The sequence below is a fragment of the Phyllostomus discolor genome, chromosome 2 (genome assembly GCF_004126475.2).
Source record: "Phyllostomus discolor isolate MPI-MPIP mPhyDis1 chromosome 2, mPhyDis1.pri.v3, whole genome shotgun sequence".
In the NCBI taxonomy this organism is placed as follows: Eukaryota; Metazoa; Chordata; class Mammalia; order Chiroptera; family Phyllostomidae; genus Phyllostomus; species Phyllostomus discolor.
In genome coordinates, this window is record NC_040904.2 from 6,464,051 (window position 1) to 6,485,643 (window position 21,593).

The 21,593-nt window shown below is 50.7% G+C and overlaps 1 protein-coding gene across 1 annotated transcript in view; it reads left to right on the plus strand.

Annotated features, from left to right (window-relative positions):
* The window catches only part of PCP4 (Purkinje cell protein 4), a 54,578-nt gene that overhangs the window by 15,331 nt on the left and 17,654 nt on the right, over nt 1–21,593 (plus strand). Inside the window, exon 2 of the mRNA XM_028505059.2 lies at nt 11,073–11,124. Within this exon, the coding sequence (XP_028360860.1) occupies nt 11,073–11,124 (52 nt within the window). The remainder of the gene's footprint in view (nt 1–11,072; nt 11,125–21,593) is intronic.

A 21,593-nucleotide genomic window follows, 5' to 3' on the forward strand; every position in this document is an offset into this window, starting at 1 on the left:
AGTTCTCCCAGCTCCTTCCGCCATCCTCCTCTGGTCGCCGTCCTACCCTCCTCCTGCGGCTGCTCTTTCTAGGAAAACAAACCGACCACCAGCTGTGATGGGTAGCAAACCCATGAAACACAGCCAGGCCGGGGTCAGAGGCCCAGGAAACTTCCACTGAAATTAGTAACCGAATAGCTAGCAGGTAGACGCTGCTTACTTTGGGGAAAAAATGGTGGCAAATGCTAATATTCTCTCTTTTTTGGATTCTCATAATAGCCATGTGAGATGACACACACGTTTAGTTTAACATCATCCTTGAGGAAGAAAAGCTGAGCGGGTGGAGAAGCCCGGATGCAAACTCTGAAATCCCTGCTCACGGCCATTCGGCCACTCGGCCACCCGTGGGCTCCTCCGGGTCTTCCACCTGCTGAGCCCCATGCACTTTCGTCACCCTGACTGACAGCCGTCAGAGTGCGAAGGAACAGGGAAAGGCGGAGCTTTGTGAAGCCTCTTCTCCCATCACTTTGCAGCAGGTCCCCTTTAGGGACCAGATCTGTGCAACGTGACTGACTTTAGACTCATTTGGTTCTCTCAACCTGGTGAGGTAGGTGTGCTGTTACTCCCATTTTATAGAAGCGGAAACTGAGGCTCAGAGAAGGTAAGTGGCCAGCCCAGGGTCACACAGCTGCTAAGGAACAGGGCTGGGGTGGCCGACAGAGGCCGATTCTGGGACACTCTTTCCTTTCTCTTCTTTTTCAGATCAGGTTTACTGGGGTATCGTTGAGGTATTGTAAAAGTTACCGTTTTAGCTGCATCGATGATGAGATCAGACACGTGGAGGTTATTGTGCCACCTCCAAACGTTCCCTCGCGTCTCTCCAGCGCCAGCCCTTCCCTCCGCCCACAGCCCCAGCGCCGGCATGCTTTGCCAGTGTGCTCTAAACAAACACAAACCCGGTCCATGGTGCCAGGTGTTTACACTGCCGTGGAAACAGCTCTATCTCGTGGGCTTGCAAATAAATTGCATCGTATTACAGCCACTTCCAAACCTTGCTAATGGTTGCAGCAGTAGCGCTGTACGGAAATGACAGAGAGGCTGATGATGCCATTTCCGGTCCTCGCTGCCTGTACATCACGCCGAGATTTCACACGGCGGCAACGGCCTTCAGCCAGTGGGGAAGCCTCGGCTTACGCAGAGCAGCCTCGGCGTCTGTCTGAGTGGCTTTCTGTCCTGCTTGTTGAGCTGATGTTTGACTTCACCACCGGACCCCCCATTTCTGGGATCGGGGGTTGTGGCGCAGCTCTGGTGGTCACCAGCTGCCAGCTGTGATCCCAGGGCCAACGCGGGTCCTTTGTGCCCCCGCTCTGCTCCGCCCCCCGTGGTGGACTGCCACCATGGGTGAGCTCTGACTCGGTGGGTTAGATGTAGTTTTTTGGTTTCCTCCTCGTGCATTTATTTTCCAAAATTTTCAGGATGACTAGACCCTCCTTTTATAAATAGAATTTGAAATGAATCTGGGTACAAAGCAATTTTTAAGGGTAGAAAAATACTCATTTAAAAATATTGATTGTAGGATGAAATATTGAGTTATAAATCCCTAAACAGGAGGGTCCCTTTCATAAATGGTCTCCCTAAACTACAGCAAAGCTAGTTATTTCTATTACCGTAAAGGTCAGGATAAAAATACCAGGAGCATAGGATTCGAGGCAGAATTCATCCTTTGGGCCTCCCAGAGGTGACAGCTGGCCGGAGAAAGAATTAGAAGGAAGTATAAAGGTTACTTCCCTGTCACTGAGAAGCCCCATCACATTTTTTAACCAACTTTTTGTTTTTTTTAAAGGCAGCTAAAGTTCTCTTTTGCCATTCCTGTCCACACCTTTAGGGATTAAGTTAGTGAGTTTTCAATGCCCGATTTTCAGAACGTTACTAGGAGAATTACAGACGATTGAAAACTATCAGAGGCACGAAACTAAATCCATCTTTTCCTTATCACAAGATGTGGGTGCAAGAGGGTCTTCTACTTTGTAGAAAAATTCAGGAACTCTGATTTGGGAGAGGCCTTAACTGACCGCCTTGGATGTTCCGGAGAAGCCGCCAGCTTTGTGGCTGCCCTGGCCCCAGGCAACCGCCTGCGACCTGCTGGCTGCCCGGCTGTTTATCTCGCTTCCTGGTGCGTTCCCTGTGGTTTGACTCCTCTGCTCATTTAAAGCCTGACGTTTCACCAGAGAGACTCACAAGCCTCGTCCCTAAAGCGTGAAACGTAAAACCACGGAAGCTTTTTTCTTCATGATGATACAAAAAAAAGGACAGAAAAACGCTTCTCAAGATGTCCTGAGATCTTTGGGGATGGAGCTTTGCCTTGATGCCTCTCCCGTGCGGGGTGTTGATTCTGCAAAGGCTCTGCAGTACTTGAACCGGCCTACGCCGAAGACACGCATCTTTGTGCTTTTCCTCGTGTGGACGAGCCATCGGAGGGACTGCTCGGCACGATGCTCCCATTTCGGGGGCTGGAAACGCTGAAGCTGTTAGACATGTGACTCTCAGGATGAAACAGCATGAAAGGAAGACAGCGCCTCGGAGAAAAATTACTCAGGAAAAGATGCATCACCGGGGGCTAGATGGCATTGAGTAGCGTTTGCTGACAAGAGCTTCTGAGCCACCGTGGGGGTGAGATGCCTTTTTCTTTCTGTCTCTGCCCCCTCTCTGCAACTGCTTGGCAGACAGAATCCCACAGGGGGCGGGTGTTGGGAGGAGAGGGCGGAATGCTAGAAGGTGGCTTGAAACAAGTACTCTCCCTCCTCTTGACACATAGATGCCATCGACCTGATATTACCAAATGATGCCTCTTCTGGAGAACACTGTTGTGGATGGACAGGTGGGGAGCGCACACCTACTGGGTGTCTGGTGCCTACTGTGGCCAGTAGGAGCCAGAGGGTGTGATCTATCCTCAGAGGGAGGGAATGGGGTTTAGATGAGGGATTTCCCCAGCAAAGCGCAGCTGGTGGGGGTACTATTGCACATACTACTTCTCAAGAGGGGGAAAGCCTCCCTTGACTTCCATTGGGGTCCCTCACCCACGCCCCTGAGCTCAGCCATCTTGAGTCAAGCTCTTAGCCACAATATTGAGATGGTGGGTTTAGTCTCTGCCTGTCCCTCCCGGTTGTGAGCCATCAGTGAGTCAATGCGCCCTTCTTTCAGGGACCCTTAGGGCTCAGCCCAGGGCCTGGTTTTTTGGAGAAGTAAAGAGTCCACACAATGAGTCACCTCCACACCCCCACCTCACCCCCAAACACGGGTTAAGTCTGGGCCCCTGACGCTGAATCCGTGACCTTCACCACCTGCCCATGGTCTTGGGCATGGGCCAAGGTACCTACTTTTGACAATCTGCTTTTCAGGAGGATCTTTGTTTCTCAGGCCCGGAGAGACCCAGGTGCTTTCACTGGGGAGCTTTGCCGTGCTGCCACAGGGAGGGGCTGACGCCAGGTCTGAGAGACCCCCCTCCCCTTCCCCCACGGACGGCTCAGTTACGGGCTGAGCAGAAATGCCTGTGGGAGCTGGGGGCTGCTGGGGGCCACTTCCTTCCGGCTCCGTGAGGGTTGTCGGCTTCTCTCCAGCATGGCTGATGCGAGCACACGCGCAGAGAGAGCTCTTTCCAGCATTGGGTGGCAAAAGGAGCTAGTCTCTCGGGGAGACGGGGGAAGAAAGGGTGGGGTGTGGGTGGGCCCCTGGGACCCCTGGGGATGACCTGGGGCCCTTACCGCTGCAGAAGGCTCTTTGCTCCCCAACCCCAGTGGGCTTTTGAAGTGGTGACCTTTTAGGCAAGTCATATCTCACCAAATTAAATATCAAGCCAAGTTCTTGGAGAAAATACAGATTTATCCACTTAAAGGCTATAGGTATAGATTCAGAAAATACTCTTGGACTGCCATTTCTACCCCACCTTTAACCCGCTGGGATTCATTTCATGTTCATTCTCTTCAAATTTCTGAAATAAAAAATAAATATCTGCCCTGGCTGGCGTAGCTCAGTGGATTGAGCGGGGGGCTGCGAACCAAAGCATCGCAGGTTTGATTCCCAGTCAGGGCACATACCTGAGTTGCGGGCCAGGTCCCCAATGGGGGCCACATGAGAGGCAACCACACATTGATGTTTCTCTCTCTCTCTTTCTCCCTCCCTTCCCTCTCTAAAAATAAACAAATAAAGTCTTAAAAAAATAAATATCTCTCAATGGGAACTCGCGTTTCATCCTAAAGTTGAAGTAATACACCCTGGAGTAATCCGAAAGATGAAGACCGCGGTGTTCTGGAGCTCAGGTAGCAAAAACTCTCCCGGTGGCAGCACAGATTCATAACCACAACCCCAGCCCACGAGGAAGCTGCAGACGGAAGGTTTCAAAGACTGTGCTAGAATACTTTTCTACAGCCTTGAAATCGCCCCACTTCTTGAATCTTTTACTTCCGTGTGACCCACGCCTGGTGGGGCCACGCGGGAGCTTGAGGCTGAGGGAAATATCAGGAAAACAGCGATGGATCCTGTCTTATTATGTTACATGTTGATATTTGCTTCTAATGACTTTTTGCAGTATTTAAAATTTTTCTAAAATATGGAATTAAACTATTATCTTTTTCAGCTTCACTAAGGTGTCATGGACAAATAAAGGTTGAACGCCCTTAAACAGTGCAGTGTGATGATCTGATACACGTATAAATTGTGAAAGATTCCCCCATCAGATTAATTGCCACATTCATCACCTCCCATAGTTTCCTTTTTTTGTGTGTGCGAACATTTCAGTTCCACTCTCCTGGCAAATATTAATTATACGACCGCGTTGTCACCTGGAACCACCATGTTCAACATCAGCTCTTTGGTCCTTGTCATCTCGGAGCTGAAAGTTTGTGACATTTCACCAGCCTCTGTAGGTCTCCTACCACAGACCCTAGCAACTGCCATTGCCCTCTCTGCTTCTGTGAGTTTGACTTATTTTTTCAGATTCCGCATCTAAGTGATCCTGTGCAGTGTTTGTCTGGATTACCAAGGTTCTTGGTCCCCCACCCCCACCCCCAACGGGGCTGAGCAAAAGCCGGTTTGCAGTTGTTCGTGTGGAGCAGGGCGTGCGGGTATGGCTATGACAGTGGCTTTATTAACTCAAGAGAGAGGATGGTGGCACAGGGCTCTGAGGCGCTCAAATTGCGGGTCTCCGTTACAGATTCTCGTGGTCTTTGAAAATCAGTAAACAAACCTGGATCTCAGGGACCTGCTAGGGTGAGCCCCGATGCCGCCCCTAGGTGGTAGAATTCAAACCTTCTTGGCCCTCCCTTGCAAGAAATGCCTCACTCACCTGATGCAACCGTGACTGCTCCAAGCACGGTAAGACTTGGTGTGGATTTCACAAGGAACCATAGCGGGCAGGGGAGTGATCCGGTCACTCATTTTCAGAGGAAGCCTGAGCTTCGCGCCCCGCACAGTCAGGCCGCTAGTGTGTGTGTTGATGAGGGTCCGGGAAACAGCACGCTTTCTAGTGGAGGTGACGCTGCTGATGTGTGTGGTCAGATAAGCCTTCAGAGGCACTCCAAGTTCAAGGCTCAGAAGCAGCGGACCTGAAGTCAGTTATTGACCAGAACATGGCCGTGGCTTGTCCCACGAGTGACGTACCTCAGGTAACGGGGAGTGTCTGTGGTTTTGCCATGTGATCATGAAGAGTCACCCTGCCAAATTAGTGTGCTGGGTCATGCACCTCTCACCGGGCCCAGCAGTGAGGACCCCCGTGGGTGGCCAGCTCGGCGTGGGCTCCACAGACTTCCGGCAGGTGTGAAGGAATGGCATGTCACCTCCTGCCCATGCTGCACTGCCGTGGGTCTCCACTTCTTGCTCTGGGGCTTCCTCTGTGTCCCCAGGCAGGTCCTGCATTTGAGACGTTGCCCAGCCTGGAGGCTTTGGACATTGACACTCTGTGACGCCTGTGTTGACCAGAGGGAGGCTGGGGCAGGTGACAACGCATTTGCCTTCTCCCGGCTGGGGTCTGTCCTCTGACACAGGCTGCACAGCCTGGAAGGGCACAAGGTCAGGGTCATGGCACTACCAGCAGGGTGGGGGACCCTCCCATCGCCCTCCCCCCTTCTTGCCCCCCCCCCCCCCCCCGTCTGCAACACAAACAGTGTTCATCGCAGGCTCTGCTCTCTGCAAAACGAACACACACTCTTTGTTCGTTCCCTGCAGCCCCGGCTGCAAAGGGACTGTCAGGCGAAATGACTGCAGAAATTACACCTTTTTAGTACCACTCCTGCCTTTTTATAGCTACTTGGCACCGACCAGATTATCAGAAGGGACTATCACATACTCACTCTCTATTTAGGCTCCTTTTAATTGGGGGCTCATTAAATTCTGAAATGCTACCTTGTTATTAGTTAACATCACCCAGGAAGGATGCGAGGCATGTGCCACCCGGTGCGTGTCTGAGAGGTGTGCCCGCCGGCTGGGCCTCCACTCAGCGGACCCCCGGCCTGCACGCAAACCCCAGCTTGCGCTGGAGACCAGGGCTCCTGGAATGCTGTGATTTTAACTTCCTGTGCCACATCCTTAGATGGGGATTTAGCATTTCCTAGTGGTGAAGTGGGGAGAATATAAAAAGAGGAAGTTCTGAGAAAACGTGTCTGTGTTTTAAGGAGCTGAGGAATTTTCTTATTTGTGATTCTCAGGGTCAATTGAGTGGAATACATTTCCTCACCCAGGACCCTGGTTTCTTCCAGAGGTCCCGGGAATGATGTTGTCTGGATATGTTTGAGGAGGGGATGCCCGTGTGCCTGAGGCAGACAGGCACGGAGCCGGCTTGCTCTGCAGGGACTTGGATATCAGACAGCCGAAGAAGGCAGGGGCTGTTATTTTCCTAGACCCTTAGGAGCACATGGAAGAAGGTGCTAGGTCTGTGTGGGGTCACGTGTCTCTGAGGGTCCCAAACAAGAGTGTCTTATGCATGCAAAGCTTAGGGGGAAAGTGGAGCTTGGGTTGACCAGAAGGCCTCAGTGGGAACATCTGTGTCAGGTGCCATGACCAGGGGCAGGCGACAAGAAACAAGGCGAGATTCTTCTGGAAGCAGAACTATCAGGAGAGCTCCCGTTTCCAGTTTTGCTGTGTTGAAATTGCAGATTTTTTTAAAGCTTTTATTTATTTATTTTTAGAGAGGGAAGGGGGGAAGAGGAAGAGAGAGAAACATCCATGTGCGGTTGCTGGGGGTCATGGCCTGCAACCCAGGCATGTGCCCTGGCTGGGAATCGAACCTGCGACACTAAACTGCAGATTTCTTTGCCTCCACTTGTTCCCCCACCAAAGGAGAAATAAGCAAAAGCCCCTGTGTGCCAACCACCGCTGCTCTTTGTGGCCATGGTGATGGGCGCTCCAGATCCCTGTGAAAACGTGGGAGCGAAGTCTGCAGATGAAAGTGCATGGGATGCCCATGTAGGAAGCTCTGCATGCACATGTGCTGGTTTTCTAGGTAATTTGGACAGTATATTCCACACATTCGCTTTAGCCTGGTGACTGTGATGGTGTATTTGGTCCGAGAGCATCTTCCTGCCTTCTGCACGCCCTAACGTACTAAATTGGGTTGATACGTAAACTGAGTGACCCGGTGGTGGTATCCATGATGTCACAGAATCATTTCTGAAGTTCTTAGAACAGAGCCCGACACTCAGACTCTTGTATCAGGGTTCGTCCCGAAGACAGTTTTTCATGCCTTTTCCCTTTCACATTTCATCTTGTTTATCAGTCCAGTTCGAAGACGTGATATTCTCCTGCTCAGTAGGTAACACGGATTCTCAGGCTGCTGAGCTCACGATGGGGCTGATGGATCCAGGAGGCAGGGTCTTCTCTCACTTGGCGATGAGAGTGGGTGGGGGGAAATGCAGCTTTCTCCCTCGGTGCTCTAACGTCTATCATCTTGTGGAAAAGAACCTTTTTCCCACTGGATGTTTGGAGAATGACATCCATCCATCCATCCATCTATCTATCCACCCATCCCTCCACCCATTTCGGCACAACCTAGCTATGTTTTTTTTTGTTTGTTTGTTATTTAAATTCTGTGAAAGACTCACAGCAACTCTACCACTGATCCCTGCACCGCTGGTTTGACTCTGCTGCTTTGTGTAAGGCAAGTGCCCTTTAAACTCTCTGCGGGCGCTTGTGAAGTTGCATGGACCCTCAGCAGGACTCTCCCCACCTGCTGAGGGAGGCCCTGGGGAGGTGCTGGGAGATGCTCAGGCTTGGGGGTTTAAAGGGAAGACTTCGGAGCCGCGGTCTCTGGGCTGGGGTTACGAGTCCACCACTTCCCAGCTGCGTGACCTCGATCGAGTCCTCTCTGTGCTGTAGGATGCAGCCTGTACAGGGGGCTGATGAGGAGAAGGGCGGTGTGTCCCTCGTCAGGGACGCTGTCAGAATTCTGTGAGTCAATGGTGCTCGGGGGCCTGTGGAACACGTCTGGCCGCTGCGCGTGTGAGCTGTGACTGCCCCCCGACAGCAGCCTGACTTGGACCCTCTTCATTTACTGATTCAGGGGAATTTCAACCGCCTCACCTGGCGATAAAATAGTCGTATGTGGACCACCAAGACTCTGGGGTCAGGAAAGCTCTTGGATGATTCCCCCATGCTCTCAGCCTTGCCTGAAAAATGTCACAAGGTCTCAAAGAGTTCTGAGAAAAAACGCTTTCCATGACTAGTTCTTTTCTGTCAGGATCACTGTCTGATCTGACACACCATCTCCTTATGACGTCTCTCGGCTGCACTCTGCATCTTTTAGATGCGATCTGACACAAAAATCCCGTCTTAGAAATCCTGGAAAAAGGACTCCTTTTTCTCCCTTGTGTGCATTTCAATTCTGGTTTTCTTCAGGTTTCTAAAAAGTCATCTTTTATGAAATGAAGTATTCATGACATTTGAAAGGTGTCAATGTTTAAGGTAGTTAAAGACCGCGGGGTTGAGTGTGCACCTATTTTGCACTTGTAAGCTGTTTAATGGGACTTTATTCAACTCTAGAACACTGTGCTTTCATTTTGTGGAATTTGATTTTCTTTAATGAGCCGTCTACACATCACGCGGGGAAGGGCGGAGGGTTTGAATATCGCCGACAGCTGCTATGCTGCCGCCTGTTCCTCCACCGTGGTGATCAGATTTCCATCGAGTGCAGCGAACTTGAACTTACTGCTCTGTGTTGGAAAAAAGGAGCTATAAAAATAACATAGGCAGAAGAAAGGGGCGTGTTTACTGGTGCATCTCCTCTCTTTAAGAAAAGCATGGTTTGGATTCAATGAAGACAGCATGTGTTACAGGCTGGGCACTTTAGAACATGGGGCCGTGACATGGGGGCTGCACTGGAGTGTGTTGAAGAACAATTGATGTTTGGTTAAGAACCTTCTTCCTCCACGGGAACATAGGAGAGATCTAGCATTCTGAAGATTTCAGGCATTCCAACTTAAATATGGATAAGGGACCCACAGTGATGTAACCCTTCCAATTTGCCACCCTTTCTTCCACTTCTTGCTGGAGAGAAGGGGTCCCACCCTCTCAGAATGGGGCAGACCTGGGGTGCATTTACACTCCACAGTGACTGGGATGGGGCGTGTGCCCACGCCTGTGTGCCGGGGCTGGTAATGAATGGGAGACTTGACTTTGCCTCTCTCGGGTTATCATCTGCACAAGGCGATACACGGGCACAGGAAGGTTAACCTCACTAACAAAAGTCCTAACCATTCACCCTACTCGTTCACACGAGTCAGAACCCGAAAGCAGCATTTTCCTGATGAAGGTCGACTAAGGGACCTGGGAATTTCTCATGACAACACTGAATGCTAACGGGAGCTGATGAACTGAGTGTTATTGCTGTGGTATTATTTTGGGGCTGAAGTTTTGGACTAAAAATATACCTTTTGAGGGCACCTTTATTCCCTGGTGGGAGTCACCTCTAGCGGTTTTCTCCTTGTCCAGCGCTCTGCCGCTCTTCCCAGGGTGCAACGCAGATAGTTACGTAACAGAACAGGTCCTGCACGACACTGACCTCTGGGCAAGGAAGTCCCATCTCTGGTCTTGATCATGACCTTGGACCAATCAGTCTTGCCACCTGGCTTCAATGTTTTTTTTCCCACCTAAAAGTTAGAGACTTTACATCTCTTTAATTCTCTTCAACTTAAAGCATATTTTCTGATAACTACTGGAACATTTGATGGATAAACTACTTTTCTCTCCCTGACCTAGAACAATTCAGAACATCACGTTATTAAAAGCAGTAGCTCAATAGCCACGAGGAAACATGCTTATGTGTTTACCTGTGTAATGCCTTTCACACAGCTCCTCACATGCAAACCACCTAGCTTAAGCATTCAGGTCTAACCATGAAATACCTATACTTCCAGTGACCAGGTAAAGCAAACATGCACAGGAGAGGCATAAATGATGGCAGAAAAATTACTTTATGATAAGAAAAAATGTGACTCTCGCCCTGGTTGGCATAGCTCAGTGGATAGAGTGTGGGCTGTGAACCAAAGCATCACAGGTTTGATTCCCAGTCAGGGCACATGCCTGGGTTGCAGGCCATGGCCCCCAGCAACCACACATTGATGTTTCTCTCTCCCTCCCTTCCCTCTCTAAAAATAAATAAATAAAATCTTTAAAAAAAGTGAATCTCCACATAAGTTTTTTATTTGATTAAAATTTATTCAGTAAGACACTGGGCACCGTGACTGGAATGAGAACAGAGTAGTGTGAGGGCCACCGCTGACCCAGGTGGCAGTTCTGAGCGTCTCGCAGTTGGCACGTGCCCTCGGCTGGTTCCCTCCTATTTCCAATGAGGTTATGCTTGTCAACAACAGTGTCTCATCTGCTGTCCCTTGCTAGGGACGAGGGAGGCTGGCTCGGCCACTTCACTGGATCATTTCCTGGGTTGCTCCTTCCCTGGTTTCATAAGCACCTGGATATACCCACCCTCAGCTAAAGCAGCACAGACCTTGATACCATGCAAGAGATCTGTGAAACAATACGGGACAAAATAATTCTGAATACATCTGATAACATTTTCTTCCCTTTTTTTTTTTTTTTAATGCCTGTAGCGACAAGGCGCTGGGGCGACCAACGGAAAAGACAAGACACCCGGCGAGAATGGTAAGACCACGTGCGTAGTCCAGCCACTTCCGGTTTTCCCACCCGCAGCCCTGCGCATGCGCACGCGCGGGGAGCACGCCTCCCGCAGAGACCAGCTTCCCCTGTGTCTGCGCTCCGGCTCGGAGTGGGGTTCGGCGACACTCTGTGGGCACCGCGGTCTGTTTACCAAGGAAACGGAGCCGGCTCCGTGCAGGGGCAGGAGCAGTTTCCTCCGCAAAGGAGGACTCCCCTTTTGGGCAACGTGCTAATTACAGTGCAAATATAGTTCTCTGCTTTCTTCATTAGGGTGGGTGAGAACCGTCCCAGTTGTTGTGAGGATAAAATAAGATCAAATGAGATAAATGCTCTGAAAGCTGTGAAGTGCTTGGTTCCTTAAAGGAGGTTTTGAAAGTCTGCTTCAGGCCTCCCCGTACACAGAGCCCGGTGCTGGTCCCCGGGGAGGGACAAGGGTCAGGGAGTGTCCTGCAGTCACTCACCGGAAACTGGGAGCACACGGTGGAGACTGGAGTGTTTGCATCCTGGGACTCCAGTCTCCGCCCTGGCCTTAAACTGTAGGAAGGATGCTATTTGAAGGATGGGGAAACCGAGGCTCGGAGGGGAGGAGCTGGGAGGTGACCCGCAATGGAAAGAGCATGGACTTGGGAGGGAGACAGCTGGAGCAAGGGGTTGTCATGGAGGGTGACTCGTAATAATGAAAAATGCCCGGGGGGCACCGAGGACTTCGGTTGTGGTTCCGGTGAGGTTAGAGTCTGGGCGCTCTCACTTTTTGTTCATTATAAAGTGAACTTGCCCTTGGTGGACCTCTGGCCCTGCTTCCCTCTGGAGAGACCTGGGCAGGCGCCGACTCATCCGGCTGTGGGAAGTGCCAAGCTCCCATACCAGCCGTAAAGACTCCTCGGGGGCCTCTGGATGGCTTAGGGTGCTCTGTCCCAAGTCTGAGCTGGGGCCTGAGCAAAACTCAGGTACTAGAATGTTCCTCTGTACTGTATGCACCTGCACTCCGCTCTCACCCAGCTGTCTGGGGCCATCCTGTTAGGTAGGGCCAGGTGCTGACCCCCGGGCTGAAAGGTTGTTATATCAACAAGGAGATGGTTTGGTGCCCCACGATGTCTTGATCAGAGGCGGCAGGGAGGGCAGGGAAGGAAATAGGCTCTTTCATGAGGCTTTCCTGATGCCCAGGGCTCTTCCTGTCCGCTCTGTGTGCCTTGGGGGAGGACGGACAGCCTGCCGTGTAGGAGCTCCCCGGTTCTCCTGGTTCACAGAGTCATGTCCATATCCTCACTGGAGTTCCTCTCCTTAGAACCTCACAGCTTTGGGGTCATGGGGCTTCGTGGGTAGAAGACTCCTAGGAGACGCCCCTGCGGCACCCGTTCTCAAAACGTTTGTCCTCACACCTTCCTTTTAATGTCTAAAAATTCTCGAGGACCCCAGAGAAGTTTTGTTTATATTGGCTATATCATGAATGGTTCCCATATTCAAAATTGATACAGAGACATGTTAAAAAGGTTTATTCGTTCATTCATTAAAAATAAAATGGTAAACCCATGGCTTGTGAACATAAGGAACACTTAGAAATGAAGAGTAGTTCTGTCTTCTAAAACAGAAAAAAAAAGTTTTAGTGGAAGCGTAGCAACGGTTGACATGCCGATCTCTTGAATGTCCCTCCGGCTTCAGTCGGTCGTAATGTCATCATAAACCATGAAGCCAGAAAATTCCATGGTGCGCTCGTGAGAGAATGAGATGTAAAAAAGCAAAATAAAAATAATACCTTAGGAATAGAAATGATCGTCTTGGTTTTGAGCGCCCCCCCCCCCAAGGAGGAGGCGCCCCCAGGGTGCCTGGGCCACACTCGGAGAACTGATGCTCTAGGAGCCCCTGTGTACCCCCCTCCGGGGATCCCGGAGCCTGGAGAGCAGGCACAGGGATGCCTGAGAAGGACAGGGTCCCTTGTGTTGGCTGTCTCTGTCCCTCAGCTTTATTTACCTGGGTGTCTCGTAGGTCCTTCGAAGCGGGTCTAAGTGCTCAGTGCTTTGCACCAAAGGGACTGATCAGCAGGTACAGAGAGCATGCCTTTCTGCCATTCCAAGCCATGGAATTTCTCTTAGCCAAAAATGGATCCATTCTAGTGAAAATGGAGTATGTCTTTTCCGGAGGTATAAAAATTAATGGAAAGGAAAAATTCAAGATGCTATTTAAGCTCTTCTTTCTATAACTCTAGATATCAGAGGATATTAATTTCTGAGTAGAAAAAGGGAAATTTAGAGGTCAAAATTATTTGATAGTTAGAGAATAATCGTGCTATATAACTTCCGCTTATTATTAACGTGTACCGTAATGTCAGAGAAAACTGCGCATGTATGATATATGTGCATGATATTTCATTACGACCTTATGTTTGTGTTTTTGCCTCTAAAATGAGCAAAGACAATAGTCAATAACAATCCAAGAAATGCTGGGGGAAAGACTTCTAGGTGCCGTCTAAAAGGCATTTTTCTAAAAATCTAAGTTGCTTAATTTCTTATTCTTACCTTCCTAATATGAGAAGATCACCTTGGAATTTCTGTGTTAACCTAATATTACATTCCACTGAAAATCAAATTATTTTACTCTGGTATCACAGGTGTCTAGAGAGGTCTTTTATCTTAATGTATATTTCCTACTAACACAAATGGAGCTGCCTATGTGTGTTGAAGATCAGGGACCCAGGAGAATAGAATGACGAGGCGCAGAACATTAAAATGTTATGAGATTTGGATAGGAGTCAGTTCATCATCAGTAGTCAATTAGTCCCAAATTTCATTAGTCATCTACAAGGCAAAGTGTTCGTATTTCAAATATAAATTTAATTTCCATCTCCATTGAACACTTAAAGCATGAAGGTTATGGAGTGAATTATGGGCGTCTTGAAACGATAATTTGGATCACAGAAGACACAAGTCAGATACGTTAAAACTCCAGAGGGATCTAAATTTCGGTGGGGGGGGGTGTGCTGTTGGCATGTTATTATATTAAATATACCTCAAGAGGGCCATTGGCTGGGAATCTAGGTTCTTGTTTCGGTTGCCATGGTATTTATTGATATGAACTATGACACGGATCCGCTCTGATTCCAGAATGCCCCTGCAATATGACATCTGTCCACTCTGTACCCAGAATGTGTTTCCACTTTCCGGAGCCCTAACCTCTGAAGATACAACCCGACAAATTCAGGTGTTTTGTTTTGTTTTTTTTTAATCTCATCCACAGTTTGAAGATAGGATTCTCAGAAATGTTAGGGTTATTACTATTTTTTTAAATTAAAAATCAATTCATTAGCATCTTGGTGGTTCAGAGATTTCCATTCCCATACGAACAAAGCACCTTCGTTACCTGATCAGTTTAAGCCAGGAAGTTCATTTGCTTCCGGCACAGCACCCTACTCGAGTGAAACAGCAGTTCACAGCTGTGGTTATAGCCTATCTGCTGCGTGAGCCTCAACACGTCCACAGACGCAGACACACCTTTCTGCATCCGGGGTATGCACCCCTCATCATCTGTTCAGAGACATTCAAAAGATTTGTTTGCATGACCATCGGTGTGCTGGCTATCTTGATCTTGAAACTCATCCAGAGAGACCCCGAGAGTTACATTTTTTATGGACAGGAAACGTAGAGAAATGTCGGAGGCTGAGCAGCTGCTGGGAGGGTTCCACTCCGAAGGGAAGGTGTGTGAGTAAGGAGCCTCGGGCGGAGCCTGCTCCCGGAGCCTGGAGGCTTGCCCCAGCTACATTGAATTTCTAAAACGGGAATGCATTGCTTCTGACTTCATGATACTTAATGTTTCCAAAGAGCTCTGTCTAGAGGAGACTGGCCTAAATGCACCTGATTCCAGTAAAAGGATCCCCTACAAGCCCACCTGCCAGCAAACGCCCGGGAGGCAGCATTATCCTGAGCTGTCTGCGGGGCTCCGGGCGGCTGTAGTTCCGTGGAGGTGTGAGCAGCTGACCAGACACTCAGGGATCATATCGAACAGGTGTGCCTGTTGGTTTGGCGAGCAGCCTGTGGCTTAGAAGTTCCTAGGAGGTGTGAGGGCTTGCTAGGGGCACCTAGATTAGTTTGCTTTGGTATAATTATGGGGAAGCAAACAGTGACTAATCTGAAGTGTCATTGTACTGGGTACCCTCCCTCCTCCTTTTGAATATAACCCAAACCCCGGAAGTGTATCTCCCTTTTAGATTGGCGGGCATGCACGTGCACACACAGGGCGCACTTATTTCTCTGCTGTTGAGATTGATTGAGAAGGACCCGATTCATAGACAGGTAGATACATCGCTATTACTCTGAGCATGTTTTTTGGAATAAGAAATAAAATGCAATATTTATTCCCAGAGCACTTTACACCCTCCCCTTGGCTGTGGGTCCCCCAGTAGACGCTAATGTTTCCCCCTTTGGTGCCTGGGTACCTAAGGATCTGTCAGTACCTACAAACTGACCTGGGCAGGTTTTGGCCTGGGACTCACCTGTGCGATCACTGCTCCTTGGCTTGGGGAAGTGTGTGGGTGGGGTTTCACGTGAGCGGGTGAGACACCAGCCTGGAGTAGAGGGAGCCGTGGTGGGTCCAGGACCAGGGAGTGATGGAGCGCTCATGACTGCCCCACTGGAGAGAGAAGGTCAATTCTGGTGCGAGGCTCAGCCAGGCTGCCTTTGCTCCTGAGCATGGAAGGTTGGGATGGAAGGCAAGAGGAGGGCATGCAATTTCGGGAAAGGCTACAGAGGGCTCATGCCGTGCATTTGTCTAAAGCACTGCCGTGACTTGGTTCTGCTTCCGGAGGGAGCCCGCAGCCTGCAGTGCAGGCCCGTGGCTTTTCCACAGGCTGCGTTCAGGCATCTGGGAGCCTGGGGTTTGTGCGCCTCTGCCCCACACGGAGCATCTACAATGCCAGTTCTGCAGCAGCCGCAGTAGGAGTTATAGGTGGGAATTTGCTGTCTGAAGCTAAGCCTCTTGGAAAAGAGAAACAGAGTGTAGAATGTTGAGAGGCAACGTGCATTGGAAATGTGGTGTATAAAATGTTCACAGCTGCACCTGGGTGTGGGAAAAGTACCTCCCTACAGACATCAGCCTTTAAGGTGGGGGGACCACCATTCCCAGGCCAGGGAGCTTGACCCCCGCTCCTGCTGCGGGAATGAAGCTGCGAGCCCCAGGAAGCCCAGGACTCGCCCTTGCTGGTGTACGGTGGGCACTGCTGGGAATGCTGCAGATGCGTGAAGCTTTTGAGGCAAAAAGGCAGAGAGCCCCAGCCTCCATCTGGGTCTCTTGGCCTTTTCTCTCCTTCTTTTTCCATATTTGAAGCAACTGGATAAAACGTCAAAACAACAGTGGATGAGATACTAGTGCAACTTTCGAATATTACCAGCGGGATATGTCTCTTGTGCCTTTGGCCCAGGACACGCTAAAGAATCTGTATTCCAGAAGGGAGATACGGGTACCCGGGTTGCTTCCAGCTCTTGGTGCATGCGGGGAAAACATAAGATTGTACTTGCCTATTAAAGCCAGACCTTTAAACCATCAGGGTCTCCACACAAATCTGGCCAGTGGCCGTATTGTTCAAGAGAGAGGATTCTGTGTGGGGTCAGTTCGGGACTCTGTGCTGACAAGCACTTCATTACCCTCAGTGTCAGCTGTAAGAGGGAGCGCTTTCTTTGCCATTTCGGTTGAGCATTCTAATAGCTTCAGCGTTCAAGGAATACCTTGCATAAACACAGTGTCAGTAGGAGTGGAGATTTGTACCTGCTCCTCCTTATAGTTCTGCGAATCTGTATACATTGTATAATTGAAAATGCTCATGCATGTGACCTTCTGTTTGATTCCATCGCAGACTTGGAGGGTGCGTGGGGAGGCCGTGCCAAGCAAAATTTCTCAGGAAATCAGGTGATTTGCCCCAGGGCACATCAATCAGAGGTGGAAGGCTTTGGTCATCTGGCTTGCGGTCCAATCACACCAGGCTGGTTTTGCTTACAGTCTCTCTGTGGCCCCCTCTTCTCTGGGATCTTGGTTGTAAACTGGCAACTGGGGTGGGCTGTGGTCGGAGCCCACCCACCAGAAGGATGCTAACAGGCTTACATCTTGGCCAAATGAAAACGTGGTCTGAACAGCACCATAAGCTCATCGGTTTCGTTAACTTAGCCTTTGGCAAGGATGCGTGATCTCAGAGTTATTACAGGGAGAGCTGTGTTAGTTTTTAAAACTAAAACAGTAAAGCAATATGTTAGTCTGTGGGCATATCCCTATTTTCCCTTCCTTCCTTCCTTCCTTTTTTCTTTTTGAGATTAAACCCTGGATAACTTTAGACTAACTGAAGATAGAATTTTGTTCCCTGTCACATGGAGAAGGCCCATATGCTTTAGCGCAAAACTGAAATTATAAATTATGCTAAAAACTTGTCATTTAAGATTTGTTAAGCCCAGGAAGTAGATTTGTCAGGAAAAGGACAATCCAACCCTTAGGAATCCTGTCCCCAGTCAGGAGATTTGGAACCTTTCGTATTCTCACCAATTATTAGTATGGAAACAATATTTTTCAAGGGCTGGCAAACCTTTGACCTTTTGTAAGTAGGTGAAACACTCCATTTTATTTGTAGAATTAATTTGCACAGTGATCAGCTTTTCAGAAGAGAGGAGCAACTTGCATTTCAGCCTGGCCTGCGTGCGTTCCTATCAGCGGGCTCCTCTGTGGCTACACAGGCCCGTGCACACGCCAGAGCTTTGGGGAAGGATGTCCCTGGCCCACAGAGTGAACCTGAGTGTCTTCGGGAACTGGACTCCCTTCTCAGGCGGGGCCTGCTTTCCCGCCAGAGTCGCACGGAGCCAAAGGAGCCTCGGTCCTGTGACTGTCTCTGGGGCATCCTTCCGGCCGCCACGGGACTTGCGTCAGACCCGAGGGCAGAAATCTCCCCAAATCTCACAGGAAAGCTCTTGGCCAACGATTCTAGAACAGAGGGCTAGGGGAGAGCTGGGGGCCTGGCAAGAGCTCACATGAGTTCCACTGCACACCCCAGACCAGCGTCTCCCAGCATCCTCCACCGGGAACCCACTGGAGGCTCCCACCGGCGTTAATCGGCTGCGAAGATCTGGCTTCGTTTGGACTGTGCAATCAGTAAGAGGTGCTGTTTCACTCCACGTGCGATTTTGATTTTCTCTGAAGTGGGCTTCTCCTAGTTTTCAGGGAGGGACCTGTTGTCATTACAGTTTTCAAGCTGAGAGCCGACGGGCCCTGAATCCTCTTTACAATGTTTTTATTAAACAGCGGTTGGCGCACGGCGTGCTGTTCGTTGCAGGCGTACGACACAGGGATTCACCATTTGTTTACCTTGTGCTGTGACCCCCGCGGTGAGCCCGGTGGCCGTCTGTCACTGTGCAGAGGTGTCTCTCGGCACCACCGCCTGTGTCCCTGCGCTGCCCATTGCCTCAAGATGCGACGGTGGGTGGTTCTGGCCCTGTGCTCAGACCTCATCTAGCGGACTGGTGGCCTCACTGTGGCTTTGCTGCAGTGGCAGGTGCCACCCCCACTCGCCTTTTCGGGGAGTCAGGAGAGCAAACAAGTGCCTTGGGCCGGCACGCATCAGAGTTTGTCTGGAGACTGGCACAGTTCCGCTCAGCCGTGTGCTCTGGAAGACAGGAGCCCGAGAGACTCACGCCGCATTGTCCAACGGCCGCCTCCTCCCCTGGTCTGCCCTCTAACCCCAGCCCTCGACACAGTGTTATCAGGGCAGACACGAACCGGGCCTGGGCCCTCCAGGGGTTCCCTGCTCACGTCGCCTGTGGTGAGGACGGCCTGTGATGGGTGCCACACCCCAACCTCTTTTTCCAAAGCAAACACGTGTCCTTTCTTTCCCAATGCACTATTTTTCCTCCCAGTACATTCTAAACCACATCCTGGTTGAAGCACAGAAGAGAGGTAATTGGAAAGTTCTTGGTGTGAAAATTAATTTGAATTTAAATTTTTCTGACTAAGGGGCATACAACTTTCCTGCCCTTCCTGGTTTTCTGTACTTTCTAACGGACTTGGCGAGTATGCCCGGGTCACTGTGAGGACTGGTCGTAATTGTGTGTGATTGCCGGCTTTGGGTCATCCTTTGTAGGGGGTTAAAGATGGCTTCCAAGTCTCTGGCCGCTGGGGGTTTCCAAGAATCCCCCCCAGCATCATTGGGGCGGCCTGTGACAGGCACCTCAGACTAACAACACGATGCACAGCGGAGGCACATGACTTTGTGGGTCCAGACCTTGGGAAATTGTCAGCTTCCCGTTTTTCTCTCTGGGAGTACTTGCGGTGGGAGAAGACAGTTGTCACGTAAGAAGCCTGACTACCTCGAAGCCACTGTGTTCAGAGGAAGCCCGAGCTGGCCGCCTGGAGCAGCTGCTGGAGAGATTCCCGGCCAACCAACCACCGTGCTGGCTACCCTGGCCCGGCTGGCTGGCAGGTGGGAGAAGGACCTCCAGGTGATGCCAGCTCCGGAGCCATCTGGCTGCCACTGCATGGAAGCCTCCAGCAAAGGGTGCCCAGCTGAGCCCACCCACCTACAGACCTGGAGGGGAGAAGATTCCGTTCCTGTGTTGAAGCTGCTGAATGTCGGGATGGGCCGTCCCACGGCAGCGTTTAACTGGGTTAACCGACACCTCTTATCCTGCTGACGCAGGCGGGCCCCCCGCCTCTCACTCCACTTCAGCACGTCCTCAGTTGTTTTCCTGTCCTTCGCTGGTGAGAATGCAGTCTCTTCAGGAGATAGACCTTGAGGGCCTTCACAGCCAGAAAAGAGATGTTGCAAAACAGTACGGACTCCAGCTTTGCTTCGCTCATTCATCCCATCAAGAAATATCTGCTGAGCACCCAACAGGGGCCAGAGGTCGTAGTCAGAGCTGGCGGTGGAATGTTTTCAAAGAGCGGGGCTGGCTGGGTGGAGTCGGCAGCCCTTGGTGGCGAGTGTATCAGTTGTGGTCCTGGCGGGACACAGAGGCACAGGCCACCTGAGGACGTCGAGGGGAGTCAGCCACACAGGGGACAGTTTGCGAAGGTGTGTGCAGGGCTTAGGGACGCCTGCAGAGGACGGTGCGGCACCTCAGACCAGCCACCGCAAGGCTGGAGAGAGGCACCAGAGCGCAGAGCAGGTGCAGTGTGGGGGGTGGTGGGGGGTGGCCCGACAGGAGCTGTGTTCTTCTGTTGAAAGACATACCTGAGCTTTGAGCAAGTTTGCAGACTTTCAGGGTGGCTAGATTTAGCAAATCAAAATATAGGATGCCCAGTTCAATTTCAGCATCAGATAAGCAAAAACCAATTTTTTAATAGTACAATTTTTTTCCATGAACTATTTGGAGCGTACTTTTACTACACATTTGTTTTTCTTTTTTTCAATCTGAAATTTGCATTTAACGGAACAGTCTGTATTTTATCTGGCAACCAGAGTGGAAAAGAAAGCAAGGGAATAAATAGGCAGCTCTCTTTCCTGGTGTCTTCTGATTGCTCCTAGTGCCACCCCTGGGACAAACCCAAGCGAAGCTACAGCCCCGTGGTGAGTGAGAGCAGGGAAACGGTGGACAGCGGCTTGGGAGGGGCAGAGCTGAAGGTTGCCCCAGTTTTTGTCCCAGGGCCCGGGGGCCAGGTCACCCTGGACCGCTCTCCATCTTCCGTAATTAAAAAATGTAGCCTCTTGTACTGTCAGGGACTGCAGCTTTAGAAAGGCAACGTAGGAATGACTTTTGTGAACAGATTCTGGACTGGTTTCAGAAAAAGAAAAGAGAAAAAACAAAGCGGCCCATCAATACCACCCTTTAATTTTAACCGTGTAGTATCGTCGGTCGGCTTAATATTTTTAGAGAAAGGAACACTGTCAGAGCTATTTTTGAAAGATGACGTGGTTGACATTCTTCGAGCAATTAGTGGGTCCCCGTGAAGGTTAATGTGTGCGTGAGGCGCCTGTAAGCCCCCCACCCCCTGCAGGGTGTTCTGGGAGAAAAGGGAAGGGGCCAGTGACAGGGTGGGGGCACTTCATAGGGACATAGCCAGGGTGGGGTGGGGTGGGGGCAGAGCTGGACACAGTCTGAAGGGAAACCTTGCCGGAGCCCAAGCCAGCCGGGAACGGATAGGGGTGCCGAGCAGACCCAGGTCCCCTGAAAGTCAGGTTTGTCAGAGCAGGAGGGGGGTGACAGCAGCTTCCAGCCGTCTGGGGTTTGGGGCCTCCAGGGACCGAAGAGGGGTGGGGTGTGGTCATACACCCCATGGTGAGCTGGAGCTGGAAGCCGCCCATGGCCGCCCTGGGCACAGGAAAGGTGGGCGACCCCGGCTCCTCTGGGGAGGCTCAGCCTAGCGGCTGCCCGGTCCAGGCCTTCGGGGCTGATCGGGAATGGATGCAGCTCGGAGCTGTCACCAGCCAGCGGTCCAGGCAGGAGGGGTGGAAGGTGCTGCCTTGGGCCTGCACTCCCCTGGAGAGGCAGTGGGGA